This window comes from Schistocerca nitens, chromosome 1 (genome assembly GCF_023898315.1).
Source record: "Schistocerca nitens isolate TAMUIC-IGC-003100 chromosome 1, iqSchNite1.1, whole genome shotgun sequence".
NCBI classification, from domain to species: Eukaryota; Metazoa; Arthropoda; class Insecta; order Orthoptera; family Acrididae; genus Schistocerca; species Schistocerca nitens.
This window is the reverse complement of record NC_064614.1, coordinates 752,559,640-752,580,082: the sequence shown is the minus strand read 5'-3', so window position 1 is coordinate 752,580,082 and position 20,443 is coordinate 752,559,640. Positions and strand designations below refer to the sequence as shown.

The window sequence follows — 20,443 nt, the reverse complement described above, 5'->3', positions numbered from 1 at the left end:
CCCACATTGTACCATCGATATGGTGGTTGAGCGGGTCACTAGAACGATTGTTTCTGCAGCGGCAAATGCTATCCTTTGTTCCTTAGGATATCCCCGGCGAAAGACAGTGCCTTGGTGATCACCAGAAATCACTGAGGCAATTAAAAAGTGTCAGTGAGCTCCTCTACAGCTTCATTAGTGGCACCCTTCCCTGGAGTACCTAATAGCTGTTAAACGGCTCCATGCCCACGTTCACCAGCTTATAAAAGGATGGAAACAGGAGTGTTGGGAGAGGTATGTCTCGACCATTGTGTGCCATACATCGCCTTCCCCGATTTGGATGAAGATCAAACGTGTTTTTGTGAGCAGACCCCAACAGGTGTCCCTGGCGTTCACGTACATGGCGTGTTATGTACCAATGAAAATGCGATTGTCAAGCACCATGCTCAAGCCTCTGCGTTAGAGAATCACCCCCAGCCTTTCACACCCTCAAACAGTGGATGGAATGGAAGGTCCTCACGTTCACTACACACCACAGTGAACCTTATAATGCCCCATTTACAGAGTGGGAGCTCCTCAGTGCCCTTTCACGTGGCCCCGACACAGCTCCTGTACCAGATTGGATCCACAGTCAGATGATTAAACATCTCTAGTCAGACTGCAAGTGACATCTCCTCGTCATCTTCAACCACCCCCTGCAGGTCTGGGGGTTAGAATAGGCAACTAAAAGGAGTCTCACACGTTTTGGCCTTTATGTGATGGTCCCCTGTAGGGTTTGACCTCTGTCTCAACATTTTCCTGAAGAGTGAGCTAATTGGTGAAGGGCGTCTTACATGGTGCATCGTGTCCATCGTCTATTGAGATCTTTAGCCCACTTTCTCGGCGTCGCATTGCAGTCCCGCCCGTCTCCATCTCTTGATGAGGACACCTTCCATGTGTGTGTTTTCCACCATGCACTATGCAGTGTCACTTTCTGTGCCGACAATGACCATGGACTTCTTTGTACTTTGTACCCAGCAAGGTAACCATTCCGTTGTGGTGGGGCCTCCATGTACCCTGTTGGTTGTAGCCTCCTGGGAACACAGAGATCGCTCTGCTGATGCCTGCACCGTTAACTCCCCACGTATGCAAAGGAGTAGATGCCCATCACCCTGGGGCATCGGGACGCCCGGCAATGGCCATCCTGCCAGGTGGCCTTTGCTGCGGCCGAGTGGCACCCGTGGGGAGGCCCCCTGGTCAGAGTCGGTGGCATCAGGGTGGATGACACGCGATGAAGCGTAGTCCATCATCTCTTGCTGGTGGTGAAACACCAGCCGTCTCTAAATGTTCACGAGCTCAATTCAGTGTGCAGAAGTACGACCTCAAATCGTTCCCCTCCCTGGCCACACCATGGGAGGAACGTCAGGCTAAGGATGGCAGCGGATCTTAATCACCCCGGTATCTTGTATGTTCGAGAGCTGATGGGGAATCTTTCATGATGATGAAGCCTCAGTTTTTTGTTGAGCATTTAGAGGACAAGTTTGGGGAGGTGGAGGGATTGTCCAAAATGAGATCTGGGCCAGTCTTGATCAAAACTGCACCATATTTCACAGGGATCTTCTCTTGCAGTCTGACGATGAGCTGCATGCCAATTTATAGCGGTGAGGTGTACATTTTATCCAGCTTGTCCACTGGGGTCCGAGGGATAATCAGGTTGCCACCGGTGCCTTCATCTTTGCCTTTGAGGATGATACATTGCCCGAGAAGGTCAAGGTGATGGTCTACTGCTGTGATGTAAAGCCCTATATCCCTCCCCAGTGCGGTGCTTTAAGTGCTGGCAGTTCGGCCATATGTCTTCCAGCTGTACCTCCAGCATCATGTGTCGAGGTTGGGGATGCCCATCACATCCCAATACTTCATGTGCCCCGCCTCCCATCTGTGTCAACTGTGGAGAGCACCATTCGCCTTGCTCGCCAGACTGCAGCATTCTCCAGAAAGAAAGGAAAATTGTGGAGTACAAAACCCTGGACCGACTGACCTACACTGAGGCTAAGAGAAAATTTGAACGCCTGCATCCTGTACGTATGACATCACCTTACGCCGCCGCTACAACAGTTCTGGCACCATCAGCTCCGCCAACCCCAGTCACCCCTCGGAGCCGGAAGGCTACACCTGCTCCCTTGATGGTGGGAGGCATTTCCCTCCCTATTGCTCCTGCACCACCTACTTTGGAAGCACCACCCCCCACCCCCCCAACCATCGGGGACATCAGTCCCCACTTCTAAGCTGGAGAAGTGTAAGTCTTCTTTGGCTTCTCTCACTTGGAAGGGGTCCCTTGGGTCACTCCCTTCCCTAGTTTCTGCTAGTCAGAAAGATGACACCCGCCACTGACTGAAGAGCCCAAAAGCAGTTAGTCATAGGGATTCACACTCATCCTCAGACCCAGAGACTGAGCCACTGAAGTCCTCCCAGACAGGGAATCCCAAGGAGCAGTGAGAGAAATCCAAAAAGAAGACCCCTAAGACCAAGGAAATTACGGTTGCACCCACACCACCGCTACCTACAAGCTCTGCGTCTGAGGATGGGGTGGAGATTCTGGCAGCCGCTGAGGACTTAGATCTCGCCAAACCCTCAGACACAATGGATATAGACTGCTCAGGCAGTAAGTCGGTGGCAGCAGGTGACTCTGAGGCGTAGACTGCCTCATTGAATGTTCCATGCCTTCCCAGTCTTATGATGATGTCATCCTCCAGTGGAATTGGGATGGTTTTTTCCACCCCCTGGCAGAGCTATGGCAACTGTTAAGCTTTACACCTGGTCTCTGCATTGCCCTCCAGGAAGCCTGGTTCCTGGCAATGCGGACCCCTGCCCTTTGTGGCTGTAAGGGATATTACAGGAACCGTAGAGACTATAATTGAGTGTCAGGTGGAGTTTGCGTTTATGTCCTAAACTCAGTCTGTAGTGAAACTGTGCCCTTCAAACCCCTCTTGAAGATGTGGCCATCAAAATAAGAATGGCCAGGAAATATCTGTCTGCAGTGTAATATCTTCCTCCAGATGGTGCAGTACCCCTGAATGTATTAGCTCCATTGAGTGATCAACTCCCTAAACCTTTCCTACTTTTTGGAGATTTTAATGCACATAACGCTTTGTGGGGTGGCACAGAGCTTACTGACCGAGACAGAGATGTCGAAACTTTACTGTCTCAGTTTGACTTCTGCCTCTTAAATACTGGGGCCGCCACACATTTCAGAGTGGCTCATGGTACTTACTGGACCATTGATTTATCAATTTGCAGCCCAGGACTTGTCCCATCTATCCACTGGAGAGCACATAACGAGCTGTGTGGTAGTGACCACTTCCCCATCTTCCTGTCACTGCCCTGGCGTCAGACCCATGGACGTCTGCCCAGAAGGGCTTTAAACAAGGTTGACTGGGAAACTTTCACCTCTGCTGTCACCGTTGAATCTCCCCCATACAGTGACATCGAATTGATGGTTGAGCAGGTGACAACAACAATTGTTTCTGCGGCAGAAAACGGGATCCCTCGCTCTTTAGGGTGCCCTCGGCATAAGGCAGCCCCTTGGTGGTCGCCGGAAGTCGCTGAAGCAATTAAGGAGTGTCGGCGAGCTCAACAGTGGCATAAGTAGCCCCCTTCCCTGGAGCACCTCGTATCCTTTAAACGACTCCGTGCCCCCATTTACCAACATATCGAATGACGGAAGCAGGAGTGTTGGGAGAGATAAGTCTCGACTATTGGGTGCCATAAATCACCTTCCCAAGTCTGGGCAAAGATCAAATGTCTTTTCGGGTACCAGACCCCAACAGATGTTCCCGGTGTTAACATAAATGGCATGTTATCTACTGACACAAATGAGATTGCCGAGCACTTTGCTCGAGCCTCTGTGTCGGAGAATTACTCCCTAGCCTTTCGCACTCTCAAATGGCAGATGGAAGGGAAAGTCCTCTCATTCACTACATGCCACAGTGAATCCTAAATCGCCCCATTTACAGAGTGGGACCTCCTCAGTGCCCTTGCACATTGCCCCGACAAAGCTCCTGGGCCTGATCAGATCCACAGCCAGATGATTAAACATCACTCATCTGACTACAAGCAACATCTCCTCGTCATCTTCAACTGGATCTGGTGTGATGGCATATTTCCATGACAATGGTGGGAGAGCACCATAGTTCTGGTGCTCAAACCCGGTAAAAACCTGCTTAATGTGGATAGCTGTCGGCCCATCAGCCTTGCAAACGTTCTTTGTAAGCTGCTGCAATGTATGGTGTGTCGGCAGTCACGTGGCCTACTTTCTCCGTATCAGGCGGGGCTTCCGCCACGGCGCTCTACCACTGATAATGTTGTGTCCCTCGAGCCTGCCATCCGAACAGCCTTTTCCAGACGCCAACACCTGGTTGCTGTCTTTTTTGATTTACGAAAAGCGAATGACACCACCTGGTGCCATCATATCCTTGACACATTGAGTGAGTGGGGTCCTGCGGCCTGCTCCCGATTTTTATCCAAAACTTCCTGTCGCTCCGTACTTTCCGTGTCCAAGTTGGTGCCTCCCATAGTTCCATCCATATCCAGGAGAACGGATTCCGCAGGGCTCTGTATTGAGTGTCTCTCTATGTTTAGTGGCCATTAACGGTTAGCAGCAGCTGTCGGGCCCTCCGTCTCACCTTCTCTGTATGCAGACGACTTCTGCATTTCGTACTGCTGCTCCAGAACTGGTGTTGCTAAGCGTCGCCTACAGGGAGCCATCCACAAGGCGCAGTCATGGGCTCTAGCCCATGGCTTCCAGTTTTCGCCATGAACACATGTCTGATTCGTTACTGTTGGCGTCATACCATTCATCTGGAACCAGCACTTTACCGTAATGACGATCCACTCATTCTGGTGGAAACATCGATTCTTAGGTCTGGTTTTTGATGCTTGTTTGACTTGCCTTCCTCATCTTCGCAGCTTAAAAGGAAGTGTTTGCAGCACCTCAATGCCCTCCGCTGCCTGAGCAACACCAACTGGGGTGCAGATCGCTCCATGCTGCTGAAGCTCTACAGAGCCCCTGTTTAATGCTGCGTTGACTTGGGAGTGTGATTTATGGTTCGGCGGAGCCCTCAGCATTGAGTTTGCTCGACCCATTGCACTGTTGCGGAGTTAGACTAGCGACAGGAGCTTTTAGGACGAGTCCGGTGACAAGCATATTGGTGGAGGCTGGAGTCCCTCCATTGAAGATCAGATGTGCACAATTGCTTGCCATTGCACACATTCATAGCTCTCCTGAACATCCTAATTACCGGCTTCTTTTCCCATCAATGGTGTTTCACCTCCCACATAAGCGGCCCAGGTCAAGGCTAACAATTGCAGTTCGCATGCGATCGCTTCTGTCTGAATTGGAGTCCTTCCTTCACCACCTCTCCTTGAGGGCCTTTCACGTACACCTCTGTGGTGTAGCTGTAGGCTGAAGCTTTGCCTGGACCTTTCGCATGGCCGTAAGGACTCCGTTAACCCTGCGGCTCTCCTCTGTCACTTCCTCTCAATTCTTGAAGTGTTTCAGTGCTCTGAAGTGGTTTACACTGACGGCTCGATGGGTGATGGTAATATTGGCTTCGCCTTTGTCCACAGAGACCATATTGAAATGCATAACTTGCTCGGTGGCTGCAGTGTATTCACTGTAGAGCTGGTGGCTATATCTCGTGCACTTCAGCATTTCCGTTCATGCCCCAAGGAATTGTTTCTGTTGTGTACTGACTCCTTGAGCGGCCTACAAGGTATCGACTAGTGCTATCCTCGCCATCCTTTGGTAACGTCCATTCAAGAGGCTGTCTATGCCGTGGAATGGTCCTGTCCTTTAGTGATGTTTGTGTGGACCCCAGGACACGTCAGCATCCCAGACAACGTACTTGCCGACGGGCTGCCCAAACAGGCTATGCGGAAACAGCTTCTGAAGATGAGCACCTCTGAACCTGCCATGCATTCTGACTTACCCTGCAGGATTTTTCGGCTTCGGGAGACAGAAAGGCATAACAGCACACACAACAAACTGCGTGTCATTAAGGAGACTACGAATGTGTGGAAGTCTTCCATGCAGGCCTCTCGCAGGGAATCAGTTGTCCTCTGCCGGCTCCATGTTGGTCACGCTTGGGCGACCCACGGTTACCTCTTGCGCAGTGAGGAGCCGCCTCAGTGTTGGTGCGGCACCCGGTTGACAGTGGCCCATATTCTGGTGCACTGTCCCACTTTGACTGCCCAGCGACGAAATCTTGGTTTACCAGACTTGATGCTGCTCATTTTATATGACAATGCCTCATTGGCTGATTTAGTTTTATGTTTTATTTGTGGGGGTGAGTTTTATCATTTGATCTAAGTGTTAGCACATATCCTTTGTCCCTCTGTGTCTTCCATCCTTGTTTTTTAGGGTGGAGGTTTCAATGTGTTCCAGTGTGGCCACCTTTTCCTTTTTATTCTCGTGGTCATCCAGCCATTGTAATTTCTTTCTTGGTTTACACTCTTCTGTTTCTAGCATCCCACTGTTGTTTTCTTGTCCTCTTTTGTTCCTTTTAGTGTTCGTTACCTTTCCTTCATTCTTGTGGTTTTTCCTTTCTTTCCGTTTTGTGTTATATGTCTCGTCTGTTTTATTCTCACACTTGTGGCATTGTAGTATTAGGAACAAGGGACCAATGAACTCATAGTTTGGTCCCTTCCTCCCTCTTTTAAACCAACCAACCAACCATCTTCAACCAGATCTGGTGCGACGGCACCTTTCCATTGCAATGGCGAGAGGGCACCATTGTTCTAGTGTTCAAGCCTGGTAAAAACCCGCTTGATGTGGATAGCTATCAGCCCATCAGCCTCACCAACATTCTTTGTAAGCTGCTAGAACGTATGGTGAGTTGGCAGTTCTGTTGTGTCCTGGAGTCACGGGGCCTGCTGTCTCCATGCCAGGGCGGTTTCCGCCAGGGTAACTCTATCTCTGATAATCTTGTGTCCCTCGAGTCTGCCATCCAAACAGCTTTTTCCAGGTGCCAAAACCTGGTTGCCGTGTTTTTTTGATTTACGAAAAGCTTATGACACGACCTTGAAACATCATATCCGTGCCACATTATATGAGTGTGGTCTCTGGGGCCCACTCCTGATTTTTATCCAAAATTTCCTGTCACTCCTTTCTTTCCCTGTCCAAGTTAGCGCCTCCCGTAGTTCACCCCATATCCAGGAGAATGGGGTCACACAGGACTCCGTATTGAGTGTGTGTCTATTTTTAGTGGCCATTAACGGTCTAGCAGCAGCTGTAGGGCTGCCGGTCTCAGCTTCTCCATATACAGACGACTTGTGCATTTCGTACTGCTCCTCCAGTACTGTTGTTGCTGAGCGGCGCCTACAGGGAGCCATTCACAAGGCACAGTCATGGGCTCTAGCCCACAGCTTTCAGCTGTGAAGTCATCTGCCATGCACTTTTGTCGGCGTCATTCCGTTCATCGAGAACCAGAACTTTACCTTAATGACAATTCACTCACTGGAGACATATCAATTCTTAGGACTGGTTTTCGATGACTGATTGACTTGGCTTCCTTACTTAACCAAAGTGCTGGCAGCAGCTCAGTGTTCTCCACTGCCTGAGCAACACCAACTGGGGTACAGATTGCTCTACGCTGGTGCAGCTCAACAGAGCCCTTGTCAAATCCCGCATTGACTATGGGAGTCTGGTTTATGGTTCGGCAACGCCCTCAGCATTGCGTTTACTCGACCCAGTGCACCACTCTGACGTTAGACTAGCGATGGGAGCTTTTAGTATGAGTCTGGTGACCAGCGTACTGGTGGAGGCTGGAGTCCCTCCATTGCAGATCAGATGTGCACAACTGCTCGCTGTGATGTAACAAAATAAAAGTGAAGTTGTTATTCTATGGAAAAGTTGGAATTTGAGATTTCGCTTACTGTTTGATCAATCACAATTGGCGTAAGAATCAGAGATTGACCATTGTCATAAAATATTGCGTTATGAAATGTGAATGATCTTTACTTGCAGTTTCGCGTGGCTTGAAGCAGTCACAGCTAGCATGCTATTGATTAAGAAATTGCATTATCGTCTTTCTAATTACTTCATGATCGTAGATACGATCATACCCGGTCGTGAAGTTATTGTTATGACAAAACAATTTCCTAAGGGACCAGAAAGTTCTTAAGGGCGAAAAAACAACTGTAACATCACACAAAAGGGAAATTCAGTATTAAAGCTGATGCAAGAAGATGATAAAACAGTTTTCTTTTTGTCAATGTAACACGCACATTGGACTGCTGATCTTGGTGTCTGTAATCTTAGCAGAATGCATAATTAAAATGAAAATAATACTGAGGAGATGATAGGAATGAGCACTGCTAAATGATTCAATATTTCCAGAACAAATATTTATTATAACTAAAACATATATCGTACCTTGTGCTTAGTACTACAATGACGGTAGATTTTTATGTCCATTTCATGTCCATTGAGTGCTCTTTAATATAGCCATTGTCCGCTTGAGTTGCCTGTGCATCGTCATGATAAGTTATAACAGTTCTTCTTTTTACACTTCACTCAAACTTAGACGGAACATGTTTTTATACATTTAGTAAAAATTAGATCAGACCGCCACAAATCTGCAGCCATCTTACTTAAGAAAAACAGTACAAGTGTTTTGCACTCAGGGCTTCATTTGTTCTCCAGCGAACAAAATAGTGAAGGATCTCATATCGATCCATATTCTTTTGTTTATATTGCCGCCCAAAGACAACGAATTACATTATTTGGGAAATTCCACTGTCGCTATGCGACGCCTTATCGCCAGTTACATTGCAAACATTCGTAGCTCTCCAGAGCATCCGAATTAACCGTCTGCTTTTCCCAACCACGGCAGTTCATCTCCCGCATCGGCAGCCCAGGTCAGGGCTTAAGATTGCAGTTCTTGTCCAATCCCTTCTGTCTGAACTAGAGTCCTTCCCCTTACCACCTCTACTCGAGGTCCATTTACGTACACCTCCATGGTGTTCAGAGACCAGAGTCCCTTTTTCTGGTCAAAAGGGGAGAGCATTTTATATTTTTGTAGTGCATGGAGAGATACTGACGCCTTCTTTCACACTGCAGTTATGTGCTCAGTCAAATTTAGATTTTCATCTATTATCATGCTTAGACTCTTGGCTGAAGGAGAGAAGTGGATATCTCCCCTATTTAGAGTTACAAATGGTAGGGATTCCCAATGTTTCAGACTAATGAGCCTAGGATGACTAACCAGTAGAAGTTGGGTTTTGGATGGGTTGAGCTTTAACACTGTATCCTGCACCCATTTTGATGGTGCACGCAGTTCGATATTGAGAAACTCAATAGTTGTCTTCATGTTTATTGGTTTTGCAGTTAGCTACAACCAGAGATCATCAGAATACATTTGGTATTTGCAGTAGGACAGAACTGATGATACTATAGGTGATCTTTGGCTTCCCTCTGACAACCATGCCTCCATCCTTGCTACCCTCCCTGTTTACCTTTCCCTGTTGCTTCATAACCTGGGTTGTGAGTAACTAAATCCACTTTCCCTTCTTCCCCCTTTTTCCCCCCTCTCTCCTCCCTGATGAAGGAACAAAATTCCGAAAGTTAGGAATGTAAATTTTCTGTTCTGTTTTGTGTTCTGGCCAGCCCCTCTATCTCTTTGTTAGAATTGATGATACGTCATTCACGAACAATAAAAAAGGTATAGGATCTAATACCGAACCAAGGGGTATGGCTGATACTACATGCCTCCATTGCGACTTTATGGTGTCAGACATAACCTGCTGGTGAGATGTCAGTTATGAGCGAACTGCGCTTGATGAGAAATTTAGAGTGGTAAGTTTGGCAAGTGGTATTGGAATTATAGTGGCTCAGAACCTTCACGGAATTTATATCAAAACTATTTCACACATTTCTCCTAGGAAAGAAAATATTGTTATCAGCTATTGTGTTTATTGATGGTCATGGATCACGTCTTACTTTGCATAATAGCAAATTTTACAATGAAAATGATATGACACTTGTAGCGTATCTTCTCAGTGTTACTCAACTTCTTGAACCTATGGGCATGTCATATGCACCAATCGTTGTTGAGGGAAATACGTTGCTACAGGAGATACCGACTGAGTGCATAGTAACTACATTTCTACAGTGTGTGTTTAGTAAAACTGGACTTGTTCCGTAGAATCCACAAGCTGTAAAGTATTCGATAGTTCCTTCAGTGGGTGATAATCTTATACTCTCTAGTGCGGCTGACCCACTCCTGGAGAAATGGGTTGGACTAGCATTTCTCGAAAAGTGTACTGAAAAAAGGCAGAAACTTAAAATACAAGCCTCAGATATTCTGTTGATGTGCTCGAAGGCATACTGCATGATCTTTCACTGCTTCTGTCCTGGAAGAAAATAAAATCAGAGTGTAATAACTCACATGTTGGTGGAGCTGGCACTCAGGAGAACTAAAATAAATGAAGCAGAAGGAGAAATGGGAATGACAGACCAAAATCAATGTGACGTAATCTTATAAGGTGATTTTATCCTTATGTTTGCCCTCGAGATGAAAAGAGAATTTAAGTGTCTTGCATCATTCTACAAGTGTTTGATGATGTTGGAGCAATGGCAATGAAATATTGCAGTTCACAGAAAAAAAAGTTTTGCATTGATGAAAAGATATCATTGTTGTTGGTGCATCTCAGATCATCAATGTAGTGCCTTCTCCTCTCTTTAAGGACAATCTGAAATATGATTTCCAGAATACTATTGACTGTACAGGAGATAATTCCATTAAAAAAAAAAACACATTATTACATAGTATCAGCTACTGATTATTTGCCTACCAAGTACTGTTATCAGCTGCTGATGCTTCCACCATCAATAATTTATGTATTTTTTAAAAATAATTTGAAGTTCTGTGATATGCTAGATTGTTCAAATATCCCACCCCAAAGCAATAAAGTAACCTATATATTAAAGTAATTTGAATGTATTATTAAATTATATTCTTAAATATAAAATTGGCGGTGGTTTGTTTCTTAACATGTCAACTACTGGTGCCTTTCTGTTACAAAAATTCAGTAAGAGGCTGTAGGAAACTAGACACTGGGAGAGGCTCCAAAACAGTGGATTGTGATGTGTCTTAAGAGAGCTGAAAGATCCTTTATTCTTTGAAAACCCAGTGTAACCTGAATTTAACAAATTTGCGTCAACTGATATCACTGCTGTTTTCAGTGGGTCATGGGATATCAGTTGATGATGACTGGAGGAGCTGTATTGTCCTTGCGAAGAGCCTCTTTTTCTGCGTGCTTCATTGCATTTAATATGTCCTCATTGTTGATCTTCATATAATGGGAAAATTCCACATTACCCCCTGTGAGGGTGCAGTATCCACTATAAATCACCCAGTTTCAGCAAGATTGCACTTCCCAGCAGTAAGTATGCTAAGGCTTAATCTGAAGAGGCTGAAAAGGAGCACCTTGGTTAGCCTACAAGGGCATTGATTCGTTGAGAATGCATGACTGGAGTTGAAGCAACTTGTGAGATTCAACTGGTCATATGCAGCAGGCAGTGGGATTGTGTGTCCACTACTTGGGAAGTATCAACACCATGTTTGATCCGTTTCACTAATATGCTCTCATAATTGCTGGGCTATATAGCTCACATTGGTATATAAACTGTTGTATAATATATTGTTACCAGTCGACTGGTGTATCACAGTTGGCAACAGAATTGCAAGTTTCTGTCCAGTGCCTATAATGATTGTGTGGGATCCAGTGGACCAAGTTGATAATGCCCACTGAACCACGACTACAGTGGCATAGGACTACGAGCGCCCTCAGCCACTATGATGTAGGATAGCCGGCAGTTGCGACTCGCCTGACTCGTGCTCTGAGCCACTTCAAGATGACACGATTGTCTGTGCTTAGGACAGCAACTCTAACCCTAGTTGCTATTTTATGAGCTGGATTCTGTATCTTGTTGCATTATTTATATTGAGTCGTCGTATGTTTGGAGAGAGACAAGTTAAGTAAATCTTTTGTGTTATTGTGTTTGCTAGTCATTTGTGCTCTTGTCCAACCTTCCTATGATGACAATTTCTGCACTCCTCTGAAGCCCATCTCTCGTTTCCGTTGAGTACGAAGTCATACACTACATAATCAATGTTTTTTATTCAGTTCTACATTTTTCATCTGTGTTTTTACTTCTTGAAGACGTAGTCTTGAAAGCGTATGTTGGATTGTAATCCAGTGAACTTAGATATTCTTTCAAACAGTATAATTTGTCTTATAATTAATTGTATTTGGATAATGTAGTGTAGTTTCATTGTGGACTGCGTACTTTCACCAACACTTGTGAAGAATTTGACCTTAATTCACTTCGGTATTCACACAAATAATGTGATAATGCCTTAACATTGCATTAGACACACTAATACCATTAACAAGATGGCCAGTTACATAGGCACAGAGTTTCGTTAATAAAAGAACAAGTTAGCAAAAGCTCAACATTTTCTGGTGACAATCCTTTAATGACTTGACATATGGAAGAATCAGAATTTTATTGCTTTCTCATTATGTACATCATTGTGTAAATCATTAATTTAAAGCACAGGAGATTTGCCAATATAAGTAATGGAACTGAAGAAGATGAAGAAGAAGATAAGAAATAAAAATTTTAATTTACAGAAATCATTACAAAGTTATTTTTCATTTCTCTACAAAGAAACCTACATCATTTAAAAATTACATAAGTGGATAATAACATTTTGCACTAAAATAGTGTGTAATTTTGTCTTCATTAAATCTAGTTCCGTACTGTGAAGGTTTTTTCGCTTTTAATTTAGAATAAATTTTCATGGCGATTTACTGAAGAGTCTGGGTGGAGAGTTTTATCCTGTGAGATGGACACATGAAATTATCTTTGTTTCTTATGTCATAGATATATTGAAAATGGTTTTGTGTAAATAACTCTGAATTCGTCTAAAAAGAAAGATGATGAGACTTACCAAACAAAAGTGCTGGCAGGTCGATAGACACACAAACAAACACAAATATACACACAAAATTCAAGCTTTCGCAACAAACTGTTGCCTCATCAGGAAAGAGGGGAAGGAGAGGGAAAGATGAAAGGATGTGGGTTTTAAGGGAGAGGATAAGGAGTCATTCCAATCCCGGGAGCGGAAAGACTTACCTTAGGGGGAAAAAAGGACAGGTATACACTCGCGCACACACACACATATCCATCCACACATACAGACACAAGCAGACATATTGGTCTTTAAATATGTCTGCTTGTGTCTGTATGTGTGGATGGATATGTGTGTGTGTGCGCGAGTGTATACCTGTCCTTTTTTCCCCCTAAGGTAAGTCTTTCCGCTCCCGGGATTGGAATGACTCCTTATCCTCTCCCTTAAAACCCACATCCTTTCGTCTTTCCCTCTCCTTCCCCTCTTTCCTGATGAGGCAACAGTTTGTTGCGAAAGCTTGAATTTTGTGTGTATATTTGTGTTTGTTTGTGTGTCTATCGACCTGCCAGCGCTTTTGTTTGGTAAGTCTCATCATCTTTCTTTTTAGATATATTTTTCCACGTGGAATGTTTCCCTCTGTTATATTCATAACTCTGAATTCGTATGCATAAACAGTTCATAAATGTAAATGCATTGAATAGTTAAAATTTTTAGATCCCGGAATAAAGGTTGGCATAAATCTATAGGTGTAATAATATGCTATTTACATTCCTCTGAAAGATTGTTCCATATCTTACCATTGGTTCAAAATAGCTGTGGTAAACAACTTTCCTTGTGTCCACATCACTTTTGTGTGACAACATTGTCATTGCAAATGCAAGACTGTTTAGCTTTCTTGCCAAGTAGCTTATAACAGAAGACTAGGTTAAATTTTTTTCTTGAAATATACCCAGGAATTTGACATAAACTGCTTTTCTATGTTCCTGATTTATATGGATTATTCGAAAGTTACACGATTTTGATTGTTTAGTTTTAAACTGTGCTACTTGATGATGCTTTCATGTTTAATTTTAATCCATTTACAACTCGCAATTAATGGGCTTACTAAGAACCAGCAAAGCTTTTGTATATTTGCTAATGATGAACTGTTCTATGATTATGTAAAGCACAAATGAATATTTCGTCCATAAAGGACGGCATTATGAAGGTTGCGATTGCTGATAAATACAAATACAAGATGATGGTGTGAACTATTGAAATGCATAACAGCAAAATAAATGTGTCTGACACAGGAAACTGTTTTATTTGTACAATGTAAAGCAGTTATCATTATTCCTGTTAACAATAAATAGGTTTACCTGTAGTATTTTATTTACTTACATTTTATCACCATTGGACTACCTTAGTCAGTTTAATAAAAAGGGTTTTCATGTATCCTCCTAGCCGAGTACTACATTTCCTTGGATCTGAACTTCCTGTCTGAAATCACCCTTCTCATTGTTTATTTGTTGGTCATGGTTTGTAATCCAGTTTATTTGTCTTTTGAGTTTCTTAATTTTGTCTGTTTCATTTTTTAAAATCTTTCTGTTATTTCACATCTGCCTTACTTCCCATTATCCGTCTAATGTTGCTCTTACTGTTCCACGATTCACTATTGTTCTCCATAAGATTCTGATTTCTGACGTCCTGGTTAGATGCCAAAAGAACGAAATGTGTTTTATGTTATAAAATTCCTGCATATCAGCTTTCTTGTTTGAAATAAAAGAAATAGTTATCGTCATGTTTTGGCTTACTAAATGTATTTTATTGAAATCAGATTTAAGAATACATACAGAAGACGTCAGTATTTACCACACTTTTCCACTTCTCACACATAGTAAGAACATTTAGTCAACAGTGTATGATAAATTTGTTACAAAGAGAGTTAACTCCACCAAAAAAATTTTCAACAATAAAATTTGTAAGGTACAATTAAAAGTATTATATAATTATATAAGATGTTTTAAAAGTAATCTGATGGTTAGTTAATGGAACTCTCTGTCGTGCTGTGGTCATGTGTGCTTTAAGCAAGCTAAGTGATCCACCATTTGTTTACAGTCGTATGAACAAGATGAAGATGACCAATATGCTCCAGGGTATGATGTTGGTTCATTTCCTAAAGATTTTGGATATGGTCCCTTCGACCAGGATGGCGATGGTCCCCCAGGCCCTCTGGCTGGTGAGCAGAAACCAAGAATATTGCTGATGGGCCTTCGGAGGTGAGAAATAAAATAAATTATCAGCAGTAACATTAACATACTAATTCATGCATGTTTTCATTATGAAAACAACAATGAGGTACAAACGATGTGGAGTAGTGGAAAACAGGATGCTGTGTATTTGGTTTTAATAGGTCTGATGTGGGGGTTCTCCTGAAACGCATCGTGTGAAGAGAAGTAAAATTATTTTGGTGATGAAGATTAAAATTATACCATTCATTGTTCAATGCCAGTATGGTCACATTTCCCAAAGCCTTTCTGTCCAAAGCAGTAAAACATTATTTGTTCAGGAGGCATTTTAGGTATTGCTGTTCAAAAACTTAATGGTTTCCACTCTCATTTTTCCTGGTGGTGTGTGTTACAATATATTATCAACAAGTATTCATAAAGGTGAAGATTGCGGACTGATCTTAAGAACATCTCGGCCTCTAGGCATCCATTACAAGCAATAGTAACCACCACCACCAACACCAACACCAACACTATTGTGCATAAAGAAGGTGGGTAAAGGAATACCTAAAATGGGACGTTGACGAATGGTGTCAGTTCCTGATCACTGACAAGTGCAAGATTTGTCAGATGCCTGATTACTGTTGAAGAATAGTATGGAGGTAGCCAGATACCAAGTCACATCCCAGGCATGCAGTCTTACAGTGCCAGCAAAGAGGGGGTTCAATCATGTTGTGGGCTGGTATCATGGACAGACGTCAAATGACTCATCACTGTCAAATGTTATTTGATGGCTGTGTACTGTTGGAACAGTATTCTTCAACCTATTGTCTAACCGTAGAACCAACATTTTGGCCATTGGTTTGCCTATCAAAATGATAATGCATGCACAAACTGCACCTATGTTATGAACACCTTCCTCCAAGAGGTTGAAAATGGCTTAATGGTACCTGTAGTATCTGCTAACATGAATGTGGCAGAATGTACTTAGGGCCAGGTCCAACTTCCAGTATGGCATCACAGAAACACTCACCAGATACTGATGACCTCAGTTGGGCCATTGTCGGGAAATGGGACTGGCTTGAGCAGCAATGCCTTGAACATAATGTGGACAGCATGCCAAGGTGGGTCTAAGTATGTTACCATGCACCGGATGGAGCAACTCGGTACTGATTTAGCTAGTAGCAGTTTTTTATTTGCTCCCGGGGGGCTCATAACTATTTTGGGAGTACGTGTATATCAAGCATGGGGCCGGCAAGCCACTGTACTTCTTCCTTTCCTGTGTTGCGATCTTACTCTCTGACTTTATCTTTTGTCAAACTTGATCTTTAGGACAGATTCCCTGCTGACAAGCTAGTTTGCTCATAGCGCATAGATTATGGCTTTTCCCACCACATATTTTGGTTAACTCTGTTCAGTCATTACATCTGGGTTCAATCTCTATATTTTCAAAAAAATTTTACACAAGCACAGGCTATGTAGTGATGCTCACTCAATTGTCCAGCATGGTAGCCAGTCCCTGTGTCAGGTACCTGCACACTTACAGAAGCTTGACTGTGCAGGAAACCTACTATTGATAAGCAAGCTGTTACCTTCTCACATCTGCCTAAGAATAGGTGCCATCGTTCATGTTGGGGCAACTAGACCCTGGCAAATGCCCATCGAGCCCTGTGACCATTGCTCTGGCTGGATGGCACCTGTGGAGAAGAGTTGCCGCTCAGAGTAGACGGTAGAATGGCAGATATTTGGCACAGTAAAAAGATTAAAGTTATCGTCTGGTGGCTATAACACTCCATCTCTTCAAACTGAGCTGAATTATTCAGTGCAGATTATTACGTTTATTATTAACTTATCTTTCTTGGCCATGCCGTAGGAGGAAAGCAAAAACAAGCAAGTTGCAGTAGCATACTTCCTCCAGTTCCTGGTTTACACCCAGACTGCTGGAGGCTGCATTCTAACTATTGAGCTGATGTCCTTTGAGAAGAAAATTGGAAATATATTTGGAGAAATCTCTTGCCTTAGTCACTAAAGAAGTGGTTCTGTCATTATTAAAACAGAAATATTGCTCTCTTTGGGAAACTGTTACCATAACACCCCATAAGAGCATGAACCTTGGTACTGGGTTTAATTTTTCACTGGTCCTTAATGCTGCAAGCAGATGAAGAAGAGAGAGGTCTGCTCCGTAATCTTGTATGTCAAGGCCTGTCAAACAGCAAGATTGACACTAGAGTATTCATCTTTACTTTTGAGGAAGATTTTCTTCCTGAAAAAGTCTGAATCGTGGTCTGTCATTGTTATGTGAAGCCATGTTTCCCACCCCTGATTCAGTGCTTTAAATGCCAATGCTTTGGGTATATATCTTCCCCATGCAAAAAACCGAATTTGTGCCAACTTGATTGGCCAATATAAGAAAACTCGCCTTGTGAGCTACCACCTTCTTGTGTCTAATGTAGAGATGGCTACCCTCCCTGATCACAGAAATGTTACCTGTATTAAGGAACACAAAATCCAGGAACTTAGTCTCAGATCATCTCTCACATTTTTAAGCTTGGAGAAAGTATATCTCTTGTATGCTGTCCCAGTGGTATTGGCATTGATTCACACAGGCATTGGAGCAAGGCACATACTTACCTGGAGATAGTCACCTTAATCTGAAAACTCTCCTTCCCTTTCCTCCTGTTTACTAAGGGACTTCGATGTGTACTTTCTCCTATGGGTGGAGGTCGGGGCCACACCACATCGTTTAGTAGTGACCTTTTGATTGATGAACTTCGTTCCGATCTTGCTCTGTCTACTCAGCGATGGTAATCTGCCCTTTTACGTGATACCCAAAGCACCTTCTTGGCTATCAACCTTATGATCTCTATCTCCAGTCATGTGGCTTTGCTACGTTATGAACTTTTTGCCTGTGACCATGTCTCAGTGACCTTTCCATTTACTTGAAAGCACTCAATGGACCAATTTCCACGTTGGGCTCTCCTGAAGGCCAACTGGCAGTTATGAACCTCTGCCATTAGTTGCCCCCCTCCACCCGATTGCCTTGATGTGGTTGTGCGAGACGTCTCTGACCCAATCACATGTGTTGCTGGAATTATTATCCCACTTTCTACAGGCCTTCTAAACTGGTGACTGGTGCCAAGTGGGACTAACAACATTACAATAGCTATTCGGGTTCATTGAAGGGCTATGCAGTGTCTCAAGCGACAGCCTTCACCGAACGTCCTCATCATTTTTAAGCATCTGTGTGCAATGACTCACTACATAATAAAACACACTGAGAAGAAATGCTGGCAACACTATGTCTCCTCCTTGGAAACATATATGTCATCATCCCAGGTGTGGTCAAGCTCTGTAGTTTACTAGGCCGTCAAAGGTAAACAAGTGTTCTGGGTCTCCCCCTTATGGTGGTAAATCTAATGATGACTGCTGAACAGTTCATGACCCACTTCAACGTTGTTGACTCCCCATACTTCGCTCCCTTTCAAATGTTTAAAAGATAAGTAGACATTCCCCTATACTTTATCCCCATAATGAATTATATAGTGAACCTTTCACTGACTGGGAACTGCTTCGAACTCTTGCCACATGATACAGCCCTGGTCCTGACTTGATTCATAATCAGATGATCCAAAATCTGAATGTGACTAACAGGCTCCATCTACTTAAGGTCTTTAACCTTATCTTCAAGATGATGTTTTTCTTTCACAGTGGAGAGATAGTATCATCACCCCAACCTGTAAACCAGGAAAAAACCAAACATCCATCGACAGCTACTGACTGATTAGTGACCAACATGTTCTGCAAACTGCTTGAAAGGATGATAAATCTGAAGGGCCCCACTTTGAATCTTTCCCATACCTTCCAGTTATCTGCTGCAAAAACTTGAGTACAACATTTTTGTCATCCTGCCACGATTTATCCTGACCCAGAACTGTGTTTGGGTACCAAGCACTTGGACATAGTGAAATCCCAATTTTTTTTTTTGCTCTTCTTTGACGAAAAGCAAATTGGCTGCCACATATTTGTCAACCAAAGACTACCTGCATGCGAAAGCTTAACATTCAATGCTTCCTAGCCTACATCTTTTGGAGTGCGGATCATGCAATTGTACTCCATATTTACTGGGCGCCCCCTGCGGGTTCGGGGGTTATAGTAGGCCCACAATATTCCTGCCTGTCGTAAGAGGCGACTAAAAGGAGTCTCAAACGTTTCAACCTATATAAGACGGTCCTCTCTCGAGTTTGACCACAATATTTCCATAGTCTTCCGAAGAGCGAGCCAATTGGGGAAGGGCGCCTTACATGGTGCATTGCGTCCATCATGCATTGAGACATTGTCGTCGTATTGCTGTCCCGCTCACTCTCCATCTCTTGGACGAGGATACATTCCTGGGTACGATTTCCACTATGCACTGTGCAGTGTTGCTTTGTGCGGAGATGATGATCTTGAACTTCCTTGAACCTGATATCCAACATGGTAGCCGCCATGTACCCTGTTGGTTGTAGCCCCCTGAGAACACAGGGATCACTCTGCTGATGCATGCGCTGTTAACTCCCCACGTATGCCAAGGAGTATATGTCTATCTCCCTGGGGCATCGGGACTCCTGGCAAAGGCCATCCTGCCAGGTGGCCCTTGCTGTGGCTGGGTGTCACCCGTGGGGAGGGCCCTTGGTCAGAGTGGGTGGCATCAGGGCGGATGACCCGCAATGAAGCGTGGTACGTCATCTCTTGCTGGTGGCCAGCTGCCAGCAGTCTCTAAGCGTTCTCGGGCTCAATTCAACGCTCAGAAATACGATCCCAAAACGTTCCCCTCCCTGGCCACAATGGGAGGAGCATAAGGCTCAGGATGCCAGTGACACTTATTCGCCCCGCTTCCTAGTTTGTACGAGAGCTGATGGGGAGTCTTTCATGTCAACAAAGCCTCAATTCTTCTTAGAGCATTTAGAGGATAAGTTTGGGGAGGTGGAGGGCTTGTCCAAAATGCGCTCTGGGTCAGTATTGATAAAAACGGCATCCTCTGCCCAGTCACGAACGTTACTTGCTTGTGACAAGTTGGGGGGTGTTGCAGTTACCATCACACCCCATAAGAGTTTAAATATGGTCCAGGGTATTATTTTCCATAGGGACCTTCTTTTGCAGTCTGATGACGAGCTGTGCGCCAATTTAAAGCGTCGAGGTGTTCATTTCGTCCAGCGCATTCATTGGGGTCCGAAGGGTAATCAGATTGCTACTGGTGTCTTCATCTTGGCCTTCGAGGGTGATAAGTTACCAGAGAAGGTCAAGGTGATGGTCTATCGCTGT

The 20,443-nt window shown here is 44.0% G+C and overlaps 1 protein-coding gene across 1 annotated transcript in view; it reads left to right on the top strand.

The window, feature by feature from the left end:
• LOC126260720 (ras-related GTP-binding protein C) overlaps window positions 1–20,443 on the top strand; it is a 93,317-nt gene that overhangs the window by 15,804 nt on the left and 57,070 nt on the right. Inside the window, exon 2 of the mRNA XM_049958061.1 lies at window positions 15,033–15,193. Coding sequence (XP_049814018.1) covers window positions 15,033–15,193 — 161 coding nt within the window. The remainder of the gene's footprint in view (window positions 1–15,032; window positions 15,194–20,443) is intronic.